Source organism: Asparagus officinalis, chromosome 3, assembly GCF_001876935.1.
Source record: "Asparagus officinalis chromosome 3, Aspof.V1, whole genome shotgun sequence".
Lineage (NCBI taxonomy): Eukaryota > Viridiplantae > Streptophyta > Magnoliopsida > Asparagales > Asparagaceae > Asparagus > Asparagus officinalis.
In genome coordinates this window covers 66,076,175-66,099,406 of record NC_033796.1, presented here as the reverse complement: position 1 = coordinate 66,099,406, position 23,232 = coordinate 66,076,175, and the positions used below count along the sequence as shown (strand labels likewise).

Below are 23,232 nucleotides of genomic sequence, written 5' to 3'. Positions count from 1 at the left end.
TTATAATATATATATATATATTATAATTATATAGTATATATATATATATAAAATAGAGGATTAATGAGCTATCCTGTGTCATTAGGAGGATTTTCTCCTTGACGCCTCTAAAACCACATGATCTGAGCGACATGTGATAATTCGCGTCCTGATGATCAAGGATAGCCCATTAATCTATAGTATATATATATAATATATATATAATTATATATATATACACACACCACACCACACACACACAATTGCTTTATATGATTATTCAATATTACCACACCATAGCATTACAGGCTGTTCTTACAAATTTGAAAATTATAAAAATCAACCCCTAAAATCATAAAATTGCAAAAACATTCTGTAAGAATCCAAAAATTACAAAAAAGTTTTTAAAAATCTAAAAAATGCAAACAGCTTGCTTAAAAATCCAAAAATTACAAACAACGGTCTTAAAAATATATATATTATGCATAGCATCCTTAAATTAGAAATTACAAACAACCCCTTAGAAATCTAAAACTGTTAAAAACCCGTGAGGAATTCAAAATTTACATACAACCCCTTACACAATTACAAATTACAACTCGCTATTTAAAAATTCTATAAATTACTTATGGGCCGCTTGAAAATTTAAAATTTACCAAACTTAAAAAAAAACACTGTAAATCAGAAATTTTCAACAACCCTTAAATAATATAAAATTAAAGACCGAACCCTAAAATTTTAAAAAAATACTAACATCATGACATAAAATTCTAAAAATTACAAAAAAGCTTGAAAATATAAGATTTCTAATAGTCCCTGAACAACCTAAAATTATAGATAGCACCCTAAAAATAAAAAATTACAAACTACCACTAAAGAATATAATAATTATTAAAATATTTTAAAAATTTTAAAACTTACAAAAAAACCTTGAATATCTAAAATTTTTGAACAATCTAAGAAACAATCAATAATTACATAGGACACCCTAAAAGTTTAAAATTACAAACCGACCCCTAAAAATTTAAAGTTATTGAAAATACCTGAATAAATACAAAAATTATAGAAAACACCCTAAACGTAGAAATTTCTGAAAAGTTCTCTGAATAATTACAAATTACAAACAATATCCTGAAAATTACAAATATTCCTTAGAAGAATTGAAAATTACAAAACATCCCAGAAATCCTAAAATTTTAAAAACAACCTAAAAATCTAAAATCTTTTGACCACTCCTTTGATTAATCTGAAACTACAAAAAAAGCCACTGAAAATTCAAAAATTACAAATAACCTCGAAAAGTCCTAAATATTACAAAACAAATGTTCCGAATAATCCAAAAACTAAAAAAAACACCTTGAAGATATGAAATCTTTGATTAGCGTTAAACAATTTGAAATTTTGAAACACCGCGAAAAGTTTGAAAATTATGAAAACCCTTGTGAAAAATTTGAAAATTACAAAATAACTGCCAAAAAATGTGAAAAACTCAAAATTTATAAACAGTTCCTCAAAAATCAAAAAATGTAAACAAGCTCTTAGAAAGACCAAAATCTTCAAATAATCCCCTTAAAATCCAAAAATATCATAACATAAACGTTGGAGTTTAAAAATTCTAGAATTGAAATTCTAACATTCCCAAACAATAGAATTAGAATAAATTTCTCAAATTCTATAATTAATTTCTTGAATCTAAACACAACCTTAATGTAATTTGGAAAAAAACACGTGATATTCGAAGAATTTTGAACAAGACTCCTCTGAATTTCACTCTCTTTAAACAAAGGGTGACAAATGATGTAGACTTACAAGGGGAGGTCTCTCGGGGTGGTTATATGTTCACTTGACATTTGATGAATTTTGAACAAGACTTCTCTAAACTTCATTATCTTTAGAACAAATGGTGACAAATGCTGCTATATTCTAAGGGAAGGTCTTTTTGGGTGGGTTATATGCTCACATCATCTCTTTGATATCATAGCTTTTCCGGAATTGCTCTCATTGCGTAAACTGTGCATGTACTTTCTTTCGCCTTGAGCGATACTGTGTTTGACTGATAGCAATTTTGCTACAGGGAAATGGTATCTCCCAAAGTTCAAAAACTTACTTAAAGAGGTCAAAGCTTTGACACCTTATGTTTTTAGGGAAGATGTCAATTTTTCTGAATAATGTTGTTGAATTTAGCATAAAGGTATGATGTACAAGTTTTGCGGGAACTTAGTTTCTATAAATGTTTTACTCATATTGAAAATAATATTAGTTTTGTGTATTAGTAGTTAGTAACATCTTGATATATAGTTTTATTGTTCTTGAAATAATACTTTATATCTTGTAACCATTCATTTGTTAGTCTCATATAAATTTTGTTGAGTATGGATTTAATAGAGACTTCTCATCGCATAATGCATTTGTTATATGGCACAACATATTCAAAATTTTACAAGTTAAGAGTCTTTGATATGTTTATTAGATCAAAGTTCTAACATTTGGAATGGCATAATTAAATTCAATGCACTAGCAAGCTTGATATCACTCTACGAACTATTATTATCATCAAGTAGAGGCTTGAAAAAATTATTCTTATTTAGTGCAATATATTATATGGTAACAATGAACTACTTTACAAACGAGATAGTAAAGACATAGACCCAAAATAAATAATCAAATTATTTAACCACGTGCAACGCATGTGCATCCCACCTAGTTAAAGAAACATGAGGGGGAACTGATTGTGTGCAGAGAATCGCTAATTGCACACTTTAGGAGGTAAAATCATAGTTAATAAAGCAATGAGGACTTTGGAATATGAATATCCTAAATGAGATGGATACGGAGTTAAAAAGATGTATAGCTGCAAAATTGACAGAGGACCTTAACAAAGATGAATGGATGAAAGAGAGCCATTTGTTGCCCCCAAAACCTTTATAATTTCTTACTGTTATATTCATTTTGCATATGCATGTCTGCGCTCATGCAACTTTACCATGTGAGTTTCTCTGCTTCCATTGCAGAGCCCCAATTAGAAGAGTAAATAAATTCGATAAGGGTTTTTCTATAGTATGCCCTTAGGCCATATGTTAAGAAGCATTAAATGATATCAAATACTTCCAATATCATAAAAGAATGTGTACAAATTTAATGGTTTTTGAATAAAATGTTACTTTTAATCTCTAGAAATAAATTATTTTTATTAAAATATATTAAGTTGATGCATGTTAATGTTTAGAATTATTATTTTAGGAAAAATAAACAAAATCATTAAATTCTACACATCCATCTATGATATTGGAGGTAGTTGGGGAGTATTTAATGTTTTCTTAACATATGTCCTAAGGGCACATTATAGAAAAACCCATTAGGTAATTTTGCTATCAATAAATTAATTTCTAATCTGTATTCATTAAAAAAGAAACAGAAAATGTTCCCTTTAATCCTGTTTCTACATTCCAATTATAGATTATACGTTTGGTTTCAAAAGATGACATGTCAAACATCAGTAACTTGAGCTTGAGAATGGAAGGCAACCAATGTTTTCACAATTTACAGTTTCTTAGTAGCATGAACCGAGCAAATATAAAATGCAAAACAAAAGCCACAAAATGTAGCCACAACAAACTTCTACAACTAGAATTCATCTTGGAAAACCCAATGCGTTTGAGTTGGCACCACTTTCCTACCATAGGCAACAACAAACACCAGGGACGCCTGTTGAGACCTTGAAGGCTAGATATTGAAGAGCGGAAACTACCTCTCAGAACTATTATTCTTAAAATAACAGAGATAGGACTTTGACTTGCCATGAAATGAAACATGTTGGTATCAGATGAATGACTGGAGATATCAAACCAAGATTGTTTTTTGAAGCAAAAAAAGAGAATATAAAACACAACAGAAGCATGAGCAAGAATCATCACCAGAAATATGCATTATTTAATCTAAGCATTACATATATTCTAGAACCCTTCCAAATACTTGATATGCTTGAAGTTCTACTTCCTTACTCGATCAAAGAGAAAGTTATTTGATCCTGCTTCCTCTGTATAACTTCATTACTTCAAAATAATCACATGGATATGTAATATACATCACTGCAGATAGCGAGCCAATAAATACCATGTGCAAGATTCCAAAATCAGACTTACCCATACAGGATGGTCACAAGTGAAGCCAAAGAAAAATACATACAGAACAGGATGTCAATGTGCGGCTCAAAATCACCACCTCCGTACCAAAGATGTGAGCAGCTACAAACAAGAAATGAACTCTCACAAGCATTCCAAAGAAACTTGCACTTGCAAGTACTGTAGATGAGTTTGTTCATTTAAAATAAACATGTAAAAAGTAACAAAAAAGATGCCTTCACAGTTTAAATCTTCAATTTTTGTTTTAGTATAGTATTAGCAAGGTATTTTAATTACCTCAAAGAGCTCGAAAGCACTCCCACGCTTGTATACATCACTTTTCTTGGTTTGTTTACTTGGTAGAAATTTGGATATCAGGGCTCTCCATCCAATCAACAAGATGCCGGTGCTTCCCATGCTTACAAGCATAAAAGCTGTTGATGGAATGTGACCTGATGTTGCGGCCCTAACAACAATTCCTAACTGGACAACAAAAAGTATTAATTCATGAATGAGAACTTTGTAGCAATACAAAACAACTACTATATAAAGTAAATAACATAAGAGCAAACATGAATAGGCACAATACTGAGAACAGTTGTAAATTTTTAGTGATTTTTCTGGCATAAAAGGCCAAAGACTACCACAAATTTAGAACAAGGAGATTCAATGCAATATACTTTGCAATATTTTTACAACCTATAAAGGTACTGGCAATTTCTATCAGCAAACTCAACCACCTATACAAATTACAAAGCCCGACTGTCCTCCCCAATTATGCCCCACAAGGGTTTATCATAATGTTATTCAATAATCCTTGTTCCTGTTCTATTTTCTTAATGAATAAGAAATCAACTAAAAAATAACTAAATGAGAAAACTCATCAACAGCTATTAAAAAGAGGAAGTTTATAGTTCGATTGAAACTGTAATATCCTCACTAATCAAAGGTTAAATTTTGAGAAAATTCCAAAACATGAGACTTGAACAAAAAGGTAAAAATTCTTCATCCTTAAAGAAATTTCTCTCTAACATTGTTTTATCAAATCCAAATGCAGGGGCAGAGCCGTATTGGGGCCAAACAGGCACCAGCCCCCTGGATTATGGGAAAAAAAACTAGAATGCATCATTTGCTAACATGTATTTTATGGGGGCTAAATTGCAAAATGTACCTATCTTTTATAATACCTCTTTAACTCTTTGGTTTGCTCTCTGTTGAATTTTCAAGTCCAAACTACGATTTCGAGTATGATTTTACCTAATCTAATTTATTCTCTGTTGAATTATTATACTAAAATCCCAAAACATAGTAATTTCTAATTATTTAGATGATTTGAAAGGTAAAAAATTGCACTAGTCGTTTTCTCTTTGGGTAGAGATAACATAACTGATTTAATCTTTTATGATGGATTTTTTTAATAATTAGACTTGTTTTGATATAATAGTAAACAGTATTGCAATTTTCGAATTTAATAAAGATTTGCATAAGATTATGGACGATTCATGAAGTGTTGAGTTGTTGACATTTGTTCGGAGTTCTATTCATTTTTGGGTGTTTGGTTTATTTCATTTTCAGTTATAGAACGATTTCAAGAAATGAAGAGTGAAGACAATAAAGAGTGCTATTGTAAACAATATATTAAAATTATAAATATGATTTTGAAACTCTTATGATTTTGAAACTCTTATTATATAATGATGTTAAGATACTAATCAATTGCGTTAAGAATTTTATATGTTATCATGTTTACTTTTTTTTTTATCCCCCTGCCGAATTCCTAGCTCCGCCACTATCCAAATGGATGGCCATGGCCCCCTGGATTATGAAAAAAAACTAATATGCATCATTTGCTAATATGTATTTTATAAGGGCTAAATTGCATAATGTACCTATCTTTTATAATACCTCTTTGACTCTTTTCTTCGCTCTGTTGAATTTTCAAGTCCAAACTACGTGTTCGAGTATGATTTTACCTAATCTAATTTATTCTCTGTTGAATTACTACACTAAAATGTCAAAACATAGTAATTTCTAATTAATTTACATGATTTGAAAGGTAAGCACTAGTCATTTTCTCTTTGGGTAGAGATAACATAACTGATTTAACCTTTTATGATGGATTTTTGTTTAATAATTAGACTTGTTTTGATATAATAATAAATAGTATTGCAATTTCGGGTTTAATAAAGATTTGCATAATATTATGGACGATTCATGAAATGTTGAGTTGTTGACATTTGTTTGGAGTTTTATCCATTCGTGGGTGTTTGGTTTAGTTCATTTTCAATTATAAAACAACTTCAAGAAATGAAGACAAGAAGAGTGCTATTGTAAACAATATACTAAAATTATAAATATGAAACTCTTATTATATAATGATGTTAAGATGCTAATCAATTGCGTTAAGAATTTTATGTGTTGTCATGTTTACTTATTTTTGGAACCCCCCCCCCCCCTGCCAAAATTCCTTGCTCCGCCACAATCCAAATGGATGATGGTACATTAACTTACATATGAAAGCTTAAATATGTAGGTAATAGTACATGTGAATGAAATTGCATGTGAACTTGCATTGCAAGTAGTATGAGATACTTGACCATTCTATCGACTACATTAAAATGAATTGGAGAATAAATAAATAAGAAAATAAATAAATAAATAAATAAATGAGGTTAAAATTTCTAGTGAAATTAGATGTGAAACTAATATGGAAGTACTCCTGGATAAGAATTGTTGGTCCATAGGATATATGAATCGATGTTACTTTTTAGGTAAATATTTAGCAGGAGATAGCATTGTTAGATAAGGCACAAAAGAGAACATAACTTTAAGTTTAAGAGAACCATGAGCTAAATTTCAAAAGTGTGATATGTTAGTATGAATGTAACCTTGGTTGGCAAGTTTTGCATTAATGCCTCCAAAACAAGGAATGCTTATACACGAGGTAGCGCCCCACAAATCTAGGTGAAAATAATTTCCAAGAAAATTTATCAAGGTGAAAAACATTTCGGAGGAGTATAGAAGAAGTAGGTGGTGAAAGAATATTAACACAAGGGAGAAAAGAAGTTTAAGTATTCCATCATTTCAAGTTTTAGAGTAATTTTAATTGTTCAGTATGGATTACTTTTGTACAAGTTTATGTTCCATGTTAGATCTTAAAGTTGATTCTAAGTACTCGATTAATTCAAAATTTTGAGTATAACTATTTTTGTACGATATGAAATTGACATGGTTATCTCACTATTTTTAAGTACAATTATCTAATTTGTTTTATATGAAATAAAATCAAACTTAATCGTAATCCCAAAAAAAGTGATTTTGGAGTATCAGTTTATAATCAAATTATATTGATTAAACAATCTGAATTAGATTTACCATAAAGCATGTAACCCATCATTTCTCAATTATTTTAACAATTATTTTTATGTTACACCATCTCAGCCATGGAACTAGAAATCCCTAGTTGATGGTGTTACCTAAGAAGCCCAAAAACAACACAATAATGATTTAGAAATTCCCATGAGTTCAGAATTCTCAACAGACATCCCAAGAAAACCCCTTAGGACATCTCCAAATGTTTTCTCGACAAAAAGCTGAAGACATCTTTAAGAGATCTAGATAAATACCGCTCGAACATCTCCAAATGATCAGGTAGTCCACAATTATATCAATAATCCCTTTGGTTTCCACGCATGTGTCTGAACAAATACCCAATAGCTAGAGGCTTTGTTCACAACTATATCATTATTAGTAATCTTTATAAAAAAAAGATCTTTTAAACCAAATAAAAGTCAATGGTAACATAACTTCTTTAACTACCTTCAATAATTTTCTTTTTTTTTAAGTATTTCAGCAAAACTTAAAGGACAATCTGATGACAATGTCATACTTTTAGAATTTAAATTATTCATATTAAATCTTTTAAAAGAGAAGGATATTTAAATTTCACACATAAACATATAATCATGTTTGTACTTTGTAACATATTTAATTTATATGTAGCCATATTTCAAAAATTATTGATTAGAAATAGTTAGCGTAAACCATCATCTCATAATTTCTTAATAAATAATATAGTAGAATCTGAAAATTATTTTCCTATAAAAACATATACTGGGAAAACAATAGATAAATAAGAATATCATATATTACAAGATCTTTAACAATTAATAGACTTGAGTAGTTTAATGAATGACAGAAGTTACAATACTTTAAAAGAACAATAATCAATAAAGTAATATAGGACTCTATAATTCTCCTATGAGTAAAGTATACTTCTTAACGACAATAGTTAATCATCTGAAAATAAGTTATATCTTATATATGATAGCTGACCGATGTATATTTTCTCAAAAGTAATCTTAGATGAAATATGTGGTTAACCAAATCTTCTGCTTAGGAATATGTCTTACTAAGAACCACAATATTTATAAAATAAAACATTCGGGCAAGGTTTTAAATGTCGGCCGACATGTCCGATATGTCAGCCGACATGTTGGTTTGAGGGCTTGAGCGACACGACATTGCCGTTTTTACCTCGTATATCGGTTTTCAGGGCCAAATCGAAAATAACAGGGCCGTATCGAGCATATCGATCGATTTTTCAGCTTTGAAAAATCGGCCGATATAACCCCTTTTTAGATCTATTATTTGTTATCGGGTTTGAGTTTAGTGATAAAAACTCAAACTCGTTTGACCTGTTTCATGTTTAAGGGTTTTTTATGAACCGATAGAAAAAAAAGAGAAAAATTAGGGCTGCAGTGGACTTGAAAACCCATCACTCCTTTCATGAACGACGACGTCATTTCCCCACCTCAATCTCGGTCCCCCATCGTCCATCTCCCGTTATGTCCCGAAATCCGAACCCTAATCGAACCTGAGAGCGGTAGGGTATCCCGTCGTCGGGATAAAGGGAAGAGGGTGGTCGGTGACTCAAACCCCGAGCCGACGAAGAAGAAGAGCCCCGACACTGCCTCCTTGCGACGTCCCTTCGCCGGCTCTACCTCTCTACGACGTCGGAATCCACCCATCACCGGCGTCGCCTCTAGAATTTATAAAGTATGTTTATATTGAATTTAGAAATGCTTAGATTACATTTAGAACATGATATTATACATATGAGCACCACCCGATATAGCAATCCGATATTTAGTCCATGTCCCCTGATATATCCCCGATTTTCGCTATCCGACATGGATTTCAACCGTCCGACATGAACCCGACATCCGATATTTAAAACATTGCATTCGAGTAATGATATGTATTCATCTTTATATAAGATTAGTGAAATAACCGTATTGAATTACATCGTATGAGTTTCCATGTCGATTTAATAAGTGAAATAATAGGACTTACTCTCCTCTGCATTAATTCAATACTTCAAATTTAACATTAAAATCAAAAGTAACCAAGGTTGCTGATAGCGGATTATGTCGCGGCAAGGTACCGCTAGGGCTATTTGCGCCTATAGCGGTAAAATAGCGGCAAATAGCGCATAGTTAAATAGCAATCAAATATAAATATATTTATATTATTATATATTATAAAAAATAAGAAAATTTCCAAAAAAAATCTAAAATTTCCACAAAGGCATATTTGATAATTTATAAAGATCCTAAGCATAAAATAGATGTGTAATAATTGTATAATATTAACAAAGTACTATAAAGAATAAAAAACGTACATGTTTAGCAAAAAGATCGTTATTTGTCTCATTCCTTCAACTTTCAAGTCTATAATATAAATATCCTCAACAATAAAAAAACATTGATTAGGAACATCATTATTATACTAACTATTAGAAACTCGACATAAAAACTAAAATCTTCAAGTATAGATAAATAAGTAAACCAAGATAATATCATGATAGATAATAACAGTCTATAGATACTAAACAAGCAATAAATATCAAACTCCTAGACATTTTCAAACTCCAAACTCAAAAGTCTAAATAAAAGCAAATTAAAAGCCAGAAGTCTCAAAAGCAAAGTAACTAAAGTCTGAAATCAAGCAATGACTCATCATCACTCAGCATCCTCATCATCATCACCGGAATGGAATGGAGATTTGCGGAGGTGGTCAAGGTGGAGATTTGTTACACGAGGACTGCTGCTGGACTACTGGAGGGTTGCTGGATTGCTAGAGGGCTGCTGCTGGAGGGCTACTGCTGTTGTTGGAGCTTCGAAGACTCGAGAGAGGACCTGCTAGAAAACTGATGTCGGCTGCTGCCTAAGTTGCATGGAAACGGGTACTGGTACGGGTGCGGGTGCGGGTACGGGACAGTTTCTTTTATCATATTGATTATCGTGAATTGTAAACTACTTATTTTTTTACTAGACATCTAAACGATCCATTAACTATATAGTTTTAAACTTGGGTATGGACTAAAACGAATCTGACCCGTATCTCATTAGTTTCAAAAGATGGATGTGAAGTGTAAACTCTACGTCCATGAAGTCTTTGACAAGTGTTTTAAATTAACACATATATAGTATAATTGAGTACATGTTGTAATAAATGCATGCATATATTCAAGAAGTGTCCATGAAGTTTGGGTACGGAAAAGTGTCGGGTACGTATCCGGTATGGGTACGACTTCATTATAGAAGTACCCGGGTAACATAGGTTGCTGCTAAAACTAGAGGAGAAGCTTGCCGCTGAAGGAGAAGCTTACCACTGAAGGAGAAGCTTGCCGGAGGAGATCGTCGGAGGAGATCACCGGAGGAGGAGCTCTCAGAGGTCACTATCGGCACTAGGGTTTTTTAAGAGAGACGAGGCGCTGACGGAAAGAGTCGAGGTCGAGAGATATAGATTGGAATAGGGTTTAAAGTTCATTCGGGTCGGGTTTCGGGTCCCTCAACTTAAACCCGCTATTTTAAAATAGCACTTAAAAGTGCTTTTTAGCCGCTAAGGACATCTTCAACAGCTTCTCCAAAATTTTCTCCAAAATAGGAAAGCAAAAGTCATATTCTCCAACTAATTTTTACACCAACTCCAACAGCTTCCCTATTTTGAAGAATCTTTTTTCCCTCCAAAAATTTGGAGAATGCTGCAGATTTGGGGAAGCTTCCCCATTTTTTCTCCTCCATCCCTATTTTGGGGAATGAGATGGGAAATCTGTTAGACTAAAAACCTAACTAAATTCTCCAAAAGTGGGAAATAGGGAAGCTGTTAGAAATGCTCTAATAGCGCTTTTTAACCGCTATTACGCACTTTTCGCCACAATTACGAGCGGAAAGCAGAAACGCCCGCAAGAGTCGACCACTTAGCATGAAAGCCTAGCGGTATGTGGCCGCGACTGCTATCCCGTCGCTATCGGGCTCTATTTACAACACTGGAAGTAACATAAATTCAAAGAATAACTCATGAGTAGAAAAAAATTAATTTAGAAATAAAAAACATATGAGATACTTGCCCTTCTTTTTTTTCCTTGTGTTAATAATCTTCACCACGTACTTCTATACTCCGAAATGTTTGTTCACCAGACCTAGGGGTATTCTCTTACATAGGCAATCATCCATTAAATTGACATTGTTATTGGAAGCATTAACAACAAACTTTGCAGCCAAGGCTTCTAGATTTCCAAGCTAGTAATTACCTTTGTATTGACACATTGTACTCCTTAGATTGACCTCATACCTTTTTTAAACTTAAAGTAATAGTCTCCTTCGTGCCTCTATATGAAATCATGTCATCTCCTAGTAAATATTTACCTAAGGGGTAACAATATGAATCTATGTGCCCTAGACTTAAACAATCTTATCCAAAAGCACGTCCATATTAGTTTGACATCACCTCATTCATTTATCTATTTTTTTTCTTATTTATATTCTCCAATTCATTTTATTGTAGTAGATCTAGTAGTCAAGTATCTCATACTACTTGTAGTGCAAGTTCATTCCACCTGCATTTAATATTACCTAAGGTCGTAGATAATTAAGCAAGCACATGTAAGTCATCAACGACCAACTCTTTACATTTGATAAAATAATGAGAGATAAAGTGATGAACTCTTTAAGGATGAAAGCATTTTCACCTTTTTGTTCAAATCTCATATTTTCGAATTTTCTCAAATTTCAACAGTTGGTTAATAAGGATATTGCATTATCACAATCACCCCCAATTTTTTTCCTCAACGTTTACATATGTTTCTTTCATTTCTTCCTCATGCTCCCAAGTTGCTTCTTCACGCGAATGATTTTTTCAAAGAATTTTTACTATGGAAATCTATTTAGAGTGTAATACCTGCTCTTTTTAATCATGAACATGAATTGGTTGGTCAGTGTATCTCTGTTCCTTTCCAGGTTTGAGTGGCTCATAATCCAATATGTCAGATGGATCTTGTTTGTATTATCTAATCATAGATACATGAAATACAATTGTGATTCCAGATAATGACAAAGGTAGAGCCGCTTCATAGACTATAATTCCATCTCTTTCTAAAATCTCAAGATGTCCAATAAACCTTGGGCCTATCTTTCCCTTTTAATCACAATATCATAATTACCTTCGAAGGAGAGGCTTCTAAAATTACATGATCACCAACTTCAAATTCTAACGTTCTTCTCTGAATATCACATCTCATAATTCCCTTCGAATGATAGACTTTCCCGCCGTCGTTTTGCAACTCGCTTTTATTCCTGATTTTTATTTCAAAAACAAAACATATATTCATGCTAGTCCTTTTACAAAAGTTGCTCAGAATGATTTGAAAAGATTAAAGATAATTTTTAACAATTTGTATGGGTACTATAGAAAAATAAGCCCTTAATGGATAGGTCTAATTCGAAAATTAGCAAACCAACCTATCTGCACCAATGCCTTGATCAAGTCCCTCATTTCCGCATTGGGCCTAGGAACCCTAGGACCAAGAGGAGAGCTTGGAAAAGAGGAATCATCACCAAAAAGGCAAGTGTTCCATAGCAAAAGAACATGGAATATCTCAATTATAAACCTCATTATGTGCAAAAAAAAAAGTTTAACAGTTTCATACTTAGCAGATTGCGTAAGTTAAAAAATTAGCCCATTACCGGAATTCCCACGAGCCAAGATTTGGCTGTGGCAGTGATAGCTTTCGAGGTACCATTTAGCCCTTTCCCATCATCCCCATAAGCTCCAAGGAAGTAGGCACCCAAGAACCATCCTATCCACAGTACAAGTAGAAAAACACATCAAGCATTTACAATCCTCACTACACCAATCACGACAAAAGAATTGACAAATAGAACAAACCAGCAATAAAAGGGTCAGCCGTTTTAAGTGTCTCAAAGTCAAGAACAGGGAATCCATGGCTAAACCTCCCTATAGCAGAGAACAAAAGAAGGCACAACACATCTCCTCCCGCTAGAAGACCCACCTGCCTGAAATCCAAGAGAAATTTTCATTCAACAATCACAATTCCATGCAAAATAATAATAATAACAATAAATAATTCAAGCTTTATTAGGGTTTAGGGTAAATTACGCCCAAGAGATCAATCTGGAAGGAGTTGCATCGGGCTTCTCGAATCGGATGACGCCTTCGAGCGGGACCCCTTCGTCTCCGACGAAGACGGTGCTGCTGCGCCGCGCTCTTCGGCCGAAGAGCGAGGAGGAGGAGGGGAGGAGAGAGGGCGGGCAGTTGGGTCCCGCTTCGCCGTCGGATGCGGGCGGGCGGTGAGGGTCCTCGGTGGCGGCGGTTTTCTGCTAGGGTTCGAAGAGGGGAGCTTGGAGCGGGATCGGGAGAAGAGAGAGAAGCTAGGGTTTGGATTGGAGAAGGGGAGAATGGATGAGGACGATAGGGCTCCGTTGGGAGATTGCGTTAAGAGCACCATAGCTTCGTGTTCTTCTAGCGGGTGATTGTTCCAAGGGTAGATTGAGGCTCGTTATCGGGCTTCTTTTTCTACGTCTCGTACGAGATACAAACTAGCTGGGTTCTCACTTCTGAGATAACTAGACTGAGGGGATGTACAAAAAGATGAAAAGGAAAAGTAAAAAAAAAATTATTCCCTTACATTTCTATAAAACTTTATTTAAAAATTTTGTAGAACTCAAAAGGCACATTTTTTCTTTAGGGGGGTTATTGGTTGGGACAAATTGGGGCCAAGGGGGAAAAGTGTTCCAATGAAACAAGGACAAATTTTCAAAACCAACCCTTTTGGTTTTTTATTTGTAAAAAACGACCTATTTCAGTTTTATTTGCAAAAACCGACCTGGTCGTTGAAACCAGGTCGGTTTTTACAAATATTTTGAAAATGGGTCGTTTTTTACAAATAAAAAATCAAAAAGGTTGGTTTTGAAAATTTGTCCAATGAAACAATTTTACCCCTTTGGGATATTTTGAGTTGGGTAAAGTGGGATAATGGGATAATTTCAGCATTTGATTTGACAATTCATGTGGGATAATTGATGATGTGACACCTTATTAAAATATAGTTTTATCTATTAATTACTTATAAATTAACTTATCCAATTGGTTTAGTATATTATTTAGTATATTATTATAATATAAATATTATTTTATTTTATATTAAAATATAATATATTGTACTATACTTACAAATTACTATTATTAATTATTATATTGTATTGTATTATATTATATTAGCATGCTATACTATACTATATATAATAATTAATATAATATAATATTAATATATTTAATATAATATTTTAATAATATAATATATTATTTTATTTATAAAAAATATAATATAATATTATATATATGTTATTAAAATATTAATATATGTTATTATATAATATTATTAATATATGTTAGTATAATATAATATATGTTATTAAAATATTAATATATGTTATTATATAATATTATTAATATATGTTATTAAAATTTTAATATATGTTATTAAAATATTATATGATATTATAATAAATACGTTATACTATAATTACTAATTAATATTATATAATAATATATTACATAATACTATTAATATATGTTATTAAAATATACTATAATTACTATTATATAATTAATATATGTTATTATATAATATTATTAATATATGTTATTAAAATATTATATGATATTTTAATAAATATGTTATACTATAATTACTAATTAATATTATATAATAATATATTACATAATATTATTAATATATTATGTTATTAAAATATTATATAATATTATAATAAATACGTTATACTATAATTACTATTATATAATATTATTAATATATGTTATTAAATTATGTTATTAAAATATTAATATATGTTATATTTTATATATCATATCATATATTTATAATATAATTAGCATGTATTAGTTAAGTAATACAAAAATATTTTAAAATTATCCCAATTGCCTTCAACGTGTAACAAAATTGTTCCAATATGGAGGATGATGTAAATTTGGGGTAATTATGAGGAAGTGGTGGAGGGGATCTTTATATAGTTGTGTAATTTAGGGAAAAGTGGAGTATTTGTCCCCTAATTACCCCAACAAACCAATAACACCACAAAGTTGACTCCAATTCTAATTACCCCAATGAATAACACCAAAAAGTGATGTTCCAAAAATTATCTCATTATCCCCCAAATTACACCATTATCTAAAATAAATTTTTTTAAATTATCTATTTTAATAATTATTCAAAACCAACTCATTTTCCAAATAATCTCTTTTCTCATCATAATAATTCTAAAAACATCTCAAAATAACCACTATTGCACAAAATAATTATTTCTTTAAATTACTTATCATAACATCATTAGTTAATATTATCCATCAACAAACCCACACAGATATATCATAACATACAATATAATCATAATACAGTCTATCTACGCATATAATTAAATTCACAGATCTAAAATTGAAATGACAGTCAATGAGCAAGAGGGATCTTGCCTCGGGTTTCGTTGAACGAATCGACGTCGACGTGCGAGTCCGCGGCGAGCGTCGGCTGAGGCATGACGGCAGCGACGGAGATGGAAGGGCGTTCGTGGGGCTCGGCCTTTGAAGGCTTGTCGACGACGCACGGTTGTTCGACGGTAAGGGCATTGCGGTAGGTAATTTCGTCGGGACGGCGGGTAACGGAAGAGCTCGGCGCGCTGTTTGTGCTGGCTTGTCGGTCAGTGGGGAGACCGGCGCTGGCGGGTTCAGGTGGCAGTGGCATTTGCACGTCGTGGTGCGACAGGCGGCCTGCGGATGGGGCAGATCTGGGCTAGGAGTAGCCGCGACAAGGGTGCGCCCAGGAGATGATGAACAGGGATCAGGAAAGCGCGACGCCCATCGGCCGACGAGGGGAATGAGGAGAGGCAGGCTACGAGCGGTGCGCGTGCGAAGCATGAGCGAACTTCGGGCAGAAGAGCAGGGAGAAGCGCTCGTGCGTCGGTTGGCACTCGACGAGTTCCAGGGGATGGGAGGGGCTTGCCGTCGCGAGTGTGGCTGCTGGAGTTGGGGCACTCGTAGTGCGCGTCTGGCTCGCCGCGCATCGATGGCGCGACGAGGCTGGGCGATAGTGCGCCGTTGGGTTCGGGGTGCGGAGATACGACGGGAAGAGACGGGCACGCGGTCGACGGGCTTGGTCGAAGTGGGCGGTTGCGGGGATCTGAGAGAGATAGCGTAGAGAGAGGAGAGAGAAAGTGTAAAAGGGGGGCGGCACTGGTTCGAAAACGAGAGAGAGAAAACTTATATATATATGAGAGGGATTAGGGTTAAGGTATTTAAAACAAAAATTAATTAAAATAAATAATTACTGACATTTAAAAATCAAAATAATTGAATAATTATCTACAAATAAAAACGTGCCAGTTGTATTAGTACAATTGCTGATACACAATTGAAGAAATAATACTATAAATTGTAGAATTAAATAAGAATAATTAATAAAAATATAATTACTTATATTTAAAATCAAATAATTATAGGATAATTATCTACGCGATAAAACGTACAAGTTGTACTAATACAACCGATAATATACAATAGTAGAAATAATACAATAAATTATACAAATAATACGTAATTAATAATACAATGTATTATGCAAAATAATACGTAATAATAATAATAATACAACATATTATTAAAAATAATATGTAATAGTATCAATAATACAATAGATTAATTCTAGAAATTTTTACCGCATAAAATTAACTTATAAATATTAAAATCATTTAAATAAATATAAAACTTGGACTTTAAATCATAAAAAATTGTAGAAAATCAAGAAAAATATAAATACTCTTTTAAAAATAATAATTGAATATTTTAAAATACTAAAAATTTATTTTAACTAGTATTAAAAAATTCATGGTCCTTACATTCTATCACCCTTAAAATAAATTCTGCCATTAGAATTAAAATAAGATATACACGATATCATATAGTAATCTGTAAAGCAAAAATAATACATATAATAGCTGATAATATAAAGTAAAAAACATATCAATAACGGACGTAGATAAAAGATATAAAAATATATGCAACAATCATGTAATTATGTATTCATAACATCTACGCAACGAACACAATATCAAAATATACCAATAATCATTATATCATTATACATGTGAGAATAAGCAAATATAATACAAAAACTATACACCCAATATACATAAAGAATAAATATAATATAACATATGAACTGCCATGTATTAATATCCAAAACAATAATCAAATATGGACATGAATAGTTAACTAAAACAGTAATGCAGAGACTTTTGTATATGAAAAATTGATAAATACAATAATTAAAATAATTAATGAATAGACAATAAAATACAATATTAAAGTAATATATACACAACCTAACAAAATAAAAACAACTAATAAACACAACAAAATATCTACAATGTGCAAAATCTGTAACTAAGTTGTATAAACTTACAACTAATAAACACAACAAAATATCTACAATGTGCAAAATCTGTAACTAAGTTGTATAAACTTATAACACTCATTTCACATCCTACAATGTGCAAAATCTGTAACTAAGTTGTATAAACTTATAACACTCATTTCACATCCCAAATAAACTATAAAACTACTGATGAAACGTAAAAGAATAACTATGTTAACTAATAACAATATAACCCAAATAACACAAATAAACTAATAAATTAATAAAATTAAAGACAACATAAAAATACATACAAGAAAAACATATAACTTGATAAATAATCAACCAATAATGATAACAAAACGCGTACATGAAAGGTAAAATATGACCAAAATTATGTGGTAACACACACAACAAACATGTATAAGTAATATGTATACTACGTAGGCTTAATAAAACAAATAGAACACAAAACGAAAACAACTACACCATAACGTGACTACTAACAAAAATTATAGCAACAACGTAATAAATGCTAAATCACAATAAGTATAGCAATACACAAATTAAAACGTGAAAAAACAAGAGCAAGAATACGCTACATAAAATATAAAACTCACTAACTACAAAAATATTTCGACTAAATACATAACCATAATACAATATGTAAAAACACAAAAATCAAAGCTAAACAAACACACACATTGTAACAACATCTAATAACCCTATACACAAACTATAAAACCATAACATCACACACTCACACCGAAAATAACAACACCCATTCAAAGAAAATCATAAGCATAAAACAATATTGATATAATATAATCAACGAAAAATACAAAAATAAGAGAAACAAAACAGAAGAGTAACACGATGTAAAACAATACAAGTTAAAATAATGAAAAATACAAATCTGACAAAGAAAATATAATTGAAAGACTCAATGCATTCGAATGAGTAACGAACAAATTGATAGTATAAAACTCAAAATAAACTAACACATACAAAAATCATAGAATTTACTGAAACATAAATGCTTACTAACAATACTGACACTCACAAACATACTACTAGATAAAGAAGTATAATATATAAAAACAAAAACTATAAAAGGTAAAATAGGTATATAAGCAAATGAAAACATAAGAAGAGCATAATTCCGTATAATAAAAACACCGATATATTTTAGATAAACATGGTTACACAGTTGATACTAGAAATAATGAATGACTATAAATCAATAAAAATAACATCGTAAATATAATAATCTACGTGAATACACTATAATGAAAAGAGAATAGTAATTATAAAAGAATGAAAAAGTAAAACACAACTCAAGTAACAAAAATAATGAATAGAGAATGAACAGCAAACAATGACATAATAAAAGACATAAATATCTAAAAATACCATAAAATAAATACAAAAAATAACACGTGTATACAATGTATATTGTTACAATAACAAAATAATACATATCGAAAACGAAGCAAACAAACAATAAATGTGTAAATACACTATAAACAACCCATGAGTAAATAATATACATACCCACAAACGCTATTTAAAATAATCTTTTATATTAGTTATAAAATAATAATAACCAATGATATGAGATAATGTAACAAAACTATATAATTAGTAACTCAATCCAAATCTAACAACATGAATAATTTTTTGAATATCAAAAAAGAAATACTTTGTTCTTAGAGTAATGAAACCAATGTAAACATACTAAAACAATCTAGACAAGACAAAACTGGCATAAGAAAACCATGTACTAAAAATATTGTGAGTTGAATAAATAAAGAGTAAGAATGTATATGTAGAATATTAAAATCATGAACTTATTTATGTATATCACTAAAAATATGAATAATATACAATAATCTAAAACATAAGTAAATAATAGAGGGTATGATAGAAAAGTGCACACATACACAATTTAGATATGCGAAAATATATTTAAACAAAAAAAAATCTAAATATCAGATATGATATGCGATGTATTGAAATCTAATGACATGATTTGAACAATTGAGAATGTATAAGTAATAATATATATATTTAATAATAAAAACATACAATATGACACGGTGTATGATACATAAAATAATATAATAAATAATACAAAAATCAATACAATCAACGATATATAAGTCAAATCAAAGAAAATATATTTATAAAAATAATAACATATATGATAACGACCGATATGAAGAAAGAGGAGTTATAGGAAGAGAGAGTGTAGTCGCGAAGCGATGCAACAAGAACCATGGAAAACTCCAAAGTCAAAGAGTGATAAGATAGGAACGAAACGAAATCTATCAAGAAAATAAGATAAGGGCTCAAGAATAGTCTCACGGATGAAATCATGATATACGTCTAAATTATCCATTATATTCTTACTAGTAAGGATTCGGGACCGTGATCGAGACCGAGACCTGCATGGGCCACCACTAAAACCTGTCATGTTCCGCTTCCCAAAATACCCGAGAATCGGAATGTGAACAAGCCCGCATCGTATTAGATTAAGGAGAATAAATAAAAATAAACATTTCTCCTCAACCTAATACGCTAAGCGTCAAGACATAAATGCAAAGGCACAGGTCCTCGATCATAGATAGCGAGAATATAATAGACAAACTTAGAATAAAATATCCATATCATAAGAAAATATCATCTGAGACATAATATTCGGGTCAACATGCCCTTATACATATCTGAGCAAATGAATACTGAAGAAATATGAAATACATTGTTCAACAGAAATAGAAGGGAGAAGACTACAAAAACAAGTAGAATCACCAAATAAGACGAGATACTGAACTTCGGCCTATTCTTTAACTCTATCTGCAAGGTACTCCTGCTGAGAATTTCCTGGCTCTAGCACATCTATAAGCTGGACCTATTCTTCCTCTAAGTCTGACGTATACCAGAGAAAACATGTATACGTCAGCGTGCATGGCACACGGTAAGATCCCACATAACAAATAAAGCGAATGAAAACCCAAACGAAAAACGATACGATAACAGAAATGATAAAAGGACGTGCAACGGGAAATCCAACAAAATCAACCAAGTAACAAGTCGATCATGCAGCTAGCGATCAGAATAATCATCCAAGTAACAGGGTCATACAACTAGATAGAATTAATACTTAAAAATCTACAACAAGAGACATAGTACGTCGAGCAAAATAATCTAAACAAGGAGACCCTCATTTATATATCATATGTCTCAAATTATAGATAATTAAATATTAACCCTGATCTATATATGAAAAAAAATACAACTAGCCTATTGTAGGCTATAAATATCGCCTTGACTAAAAAACCTGCCATCAAGAGATCGATTTCGCCTACATGCTTGACTCGCCAGCACGGGCCAAGCCCATTCGGGAGTCGAACTCGGCAACGCAGATGAAACTTTCCCGCATGCTTGGCTCGTCAGCACAAGCCAAATTCATGCAACTGCAGAACTCGTCTGCATGGGTCAAGTTGATCTCGCCTGCACACTTGACTCGCCCACACGGGTCAAGTTCCTTCAAACTCTCCTACATACTTGACTTGTCTGCACGAATCAAGTTCATTCAGGCACCAGATTCACCTGTATGTTCAAGACGTTAGCTAGGCGATCAACGGTCTCGCCAAATTCGCCCGAGTACTAGGCGACTGTAATATCGTGTACAGGGATGGGCCTTCCCATTTCCCACGATGTGAAGGGAAGGACTACAGTGCTTCGAACCCCTCAAGCAGCCGCTCACAGTACGAATGAGCAGTCAAATCCACGCAGTCGCAAGCTCGCCTGCATGCCAGACTCGCTTGCACGAGTCAGGTTCGTCCGAGTGACCGGATTCGCCTGCACAGCAGCTAGGCGATCAACGATCTCGTCAAACTCGCCTGAGTACTAGGCGTCCATAATGTCGTGTACAGGGATGGGCCTTCCCATTTTCCATGACATGAAGGAGAGGATTATGGTACTCCAGACCTGTTAAGCAACCGTTCATAGTACGAGTGAGAGGTATGACATCTCTCAATAGTGTATGGTCACATCCCATGATTCAGGGGAGTGACCATACCGTCTCTTCCCTATAAAAAGGCCTCTCTTGACCATTAGGGGGGTTGGTTGATAATCGTGGGTTGGCAATTCGAAGATTGACAACTCGACGACCTGCTCTTTACATTACTCTTGCACTGTAGCATCTTGCTCCAGCCTTCAGCCTTGATCTTCGCCGGACTCAGGAACTCGAACCCGATCAGTACGAGCTTCTACTGTGTACTGAAGCTCACTTGCGACTCCGTTCGAATCGTCCAAGAGAAGCGAACTCGGTTTAAACACCGATGGAGGCATCCTATTGCTACCAAAGACCTTATGTTAAACAAGGAGGGCATTCCCTCTGCTTCTGTTGTATTTTTGATTCTTTAGTTTGTAATAAGCTATTCTTATTAATACAAACAAAATTCACATTTCGGGAAATCAAATTTTACACCTACAGAAGATGGCGATCACAGTAGGAGAAATCGTTTCCTCAAATGAAATAGTGGTGGCGTAGTTCGACGAAGTCACAGTCGGGACGACTGTAGAGTCTATTGTGATCGAGTTCGACCAAGCCAAGTATGAAGAATACTTGTCGTCCTCCTCCTCTAGTAGCAATACGTCCCGTAAATGCCATAGATTCATGCGTGTAGCTCAACCCCGAGCGGCCGAGGCACCCACGCCCGAGGACTCTACCCGAGCCACGGTAGGGGGTCCTATCTCCCCTAAGTCAATCAAGACCAAGCAAAAGGCTGCCAGATAGGTCATGAAACGATCCTCGCAGGCCCCTGCTCAAGAAGAGACAGTTGCTCGCCTTGGCGCGAACCATGCTGTCATAGTTTGCGTAGAGGCCCCTCTCTCTAGGAGAGCTCGCCAGCGGCGACGACAGACCCTTGCACAACGAGAAGCCCAAGCTTTCGCCTCCTATGATGACCTGAATCATTTCTCAGGCCTGAAGAACGCCAAGCGGAGGAACAACCCTCCCAATGCTAATGAGTTCACCAAATCGGGCGAGCCCTGGTACTTCAGGCAAGCCTAGCCACCAAGGTAAACCAACCAAACTAAGCCCGCCCATCGAAACAGGCGAGCTTCGTTTCTTAGTTCACATCCCTGATTCGAAGAAAGTATCCAAGTTAAGCGGGTCTGTGTTAGCAGGCGAGCCAGAGAAGGCAGGTGAGCCTCACATGCGAGCAAGCCTTAACAACAAAGGCAAAGCAACAGGCGAACCCTACTAGACTAGCTTGAACATGCAGACGGTTGAAGCTCGCCATATGGCTAGAGCTCGCCCGAACGCGAGAACTC

The 23,232-nt window shown here is 33.2% G+C and overlaps 1 protein-coding gene across 1 annotated transcript in view; it reads right to left on the bottom strand.

The window, feature by feature from the left end:
* LOC109835233 overlaps positions 3,877-23,232 on the bottom strand; it is a 45,421-nt gene continuing 26,065 nt past the window's right edge. The window contains exons 4-8 of the mRNA XM_020403218.1: positions 13,563-13,783; positions 13,332-13,459; positions 13,130-13,242; positions 4,398-4,583; positions 3,877-4,223 (exon numbers count right to left, since the gene is read on the bottom strand). Coding sequence (XP_020258807.1) covers positions 4,194-4,223; positions 4,398-4,583; positions 13,130-13,242; positions 13,332-13,459; positions 13,563-13,783 — 678 coding nt within the window. The 3' untranslated portion in view covers positions 3,877-4,193. The remainder of the gene's footprint in view (positions 4,224-4,397; positions 4,584-13,129; positions 13,243-13,331; positions 13,460-13,562; positions 13,784-23,232) is intronic.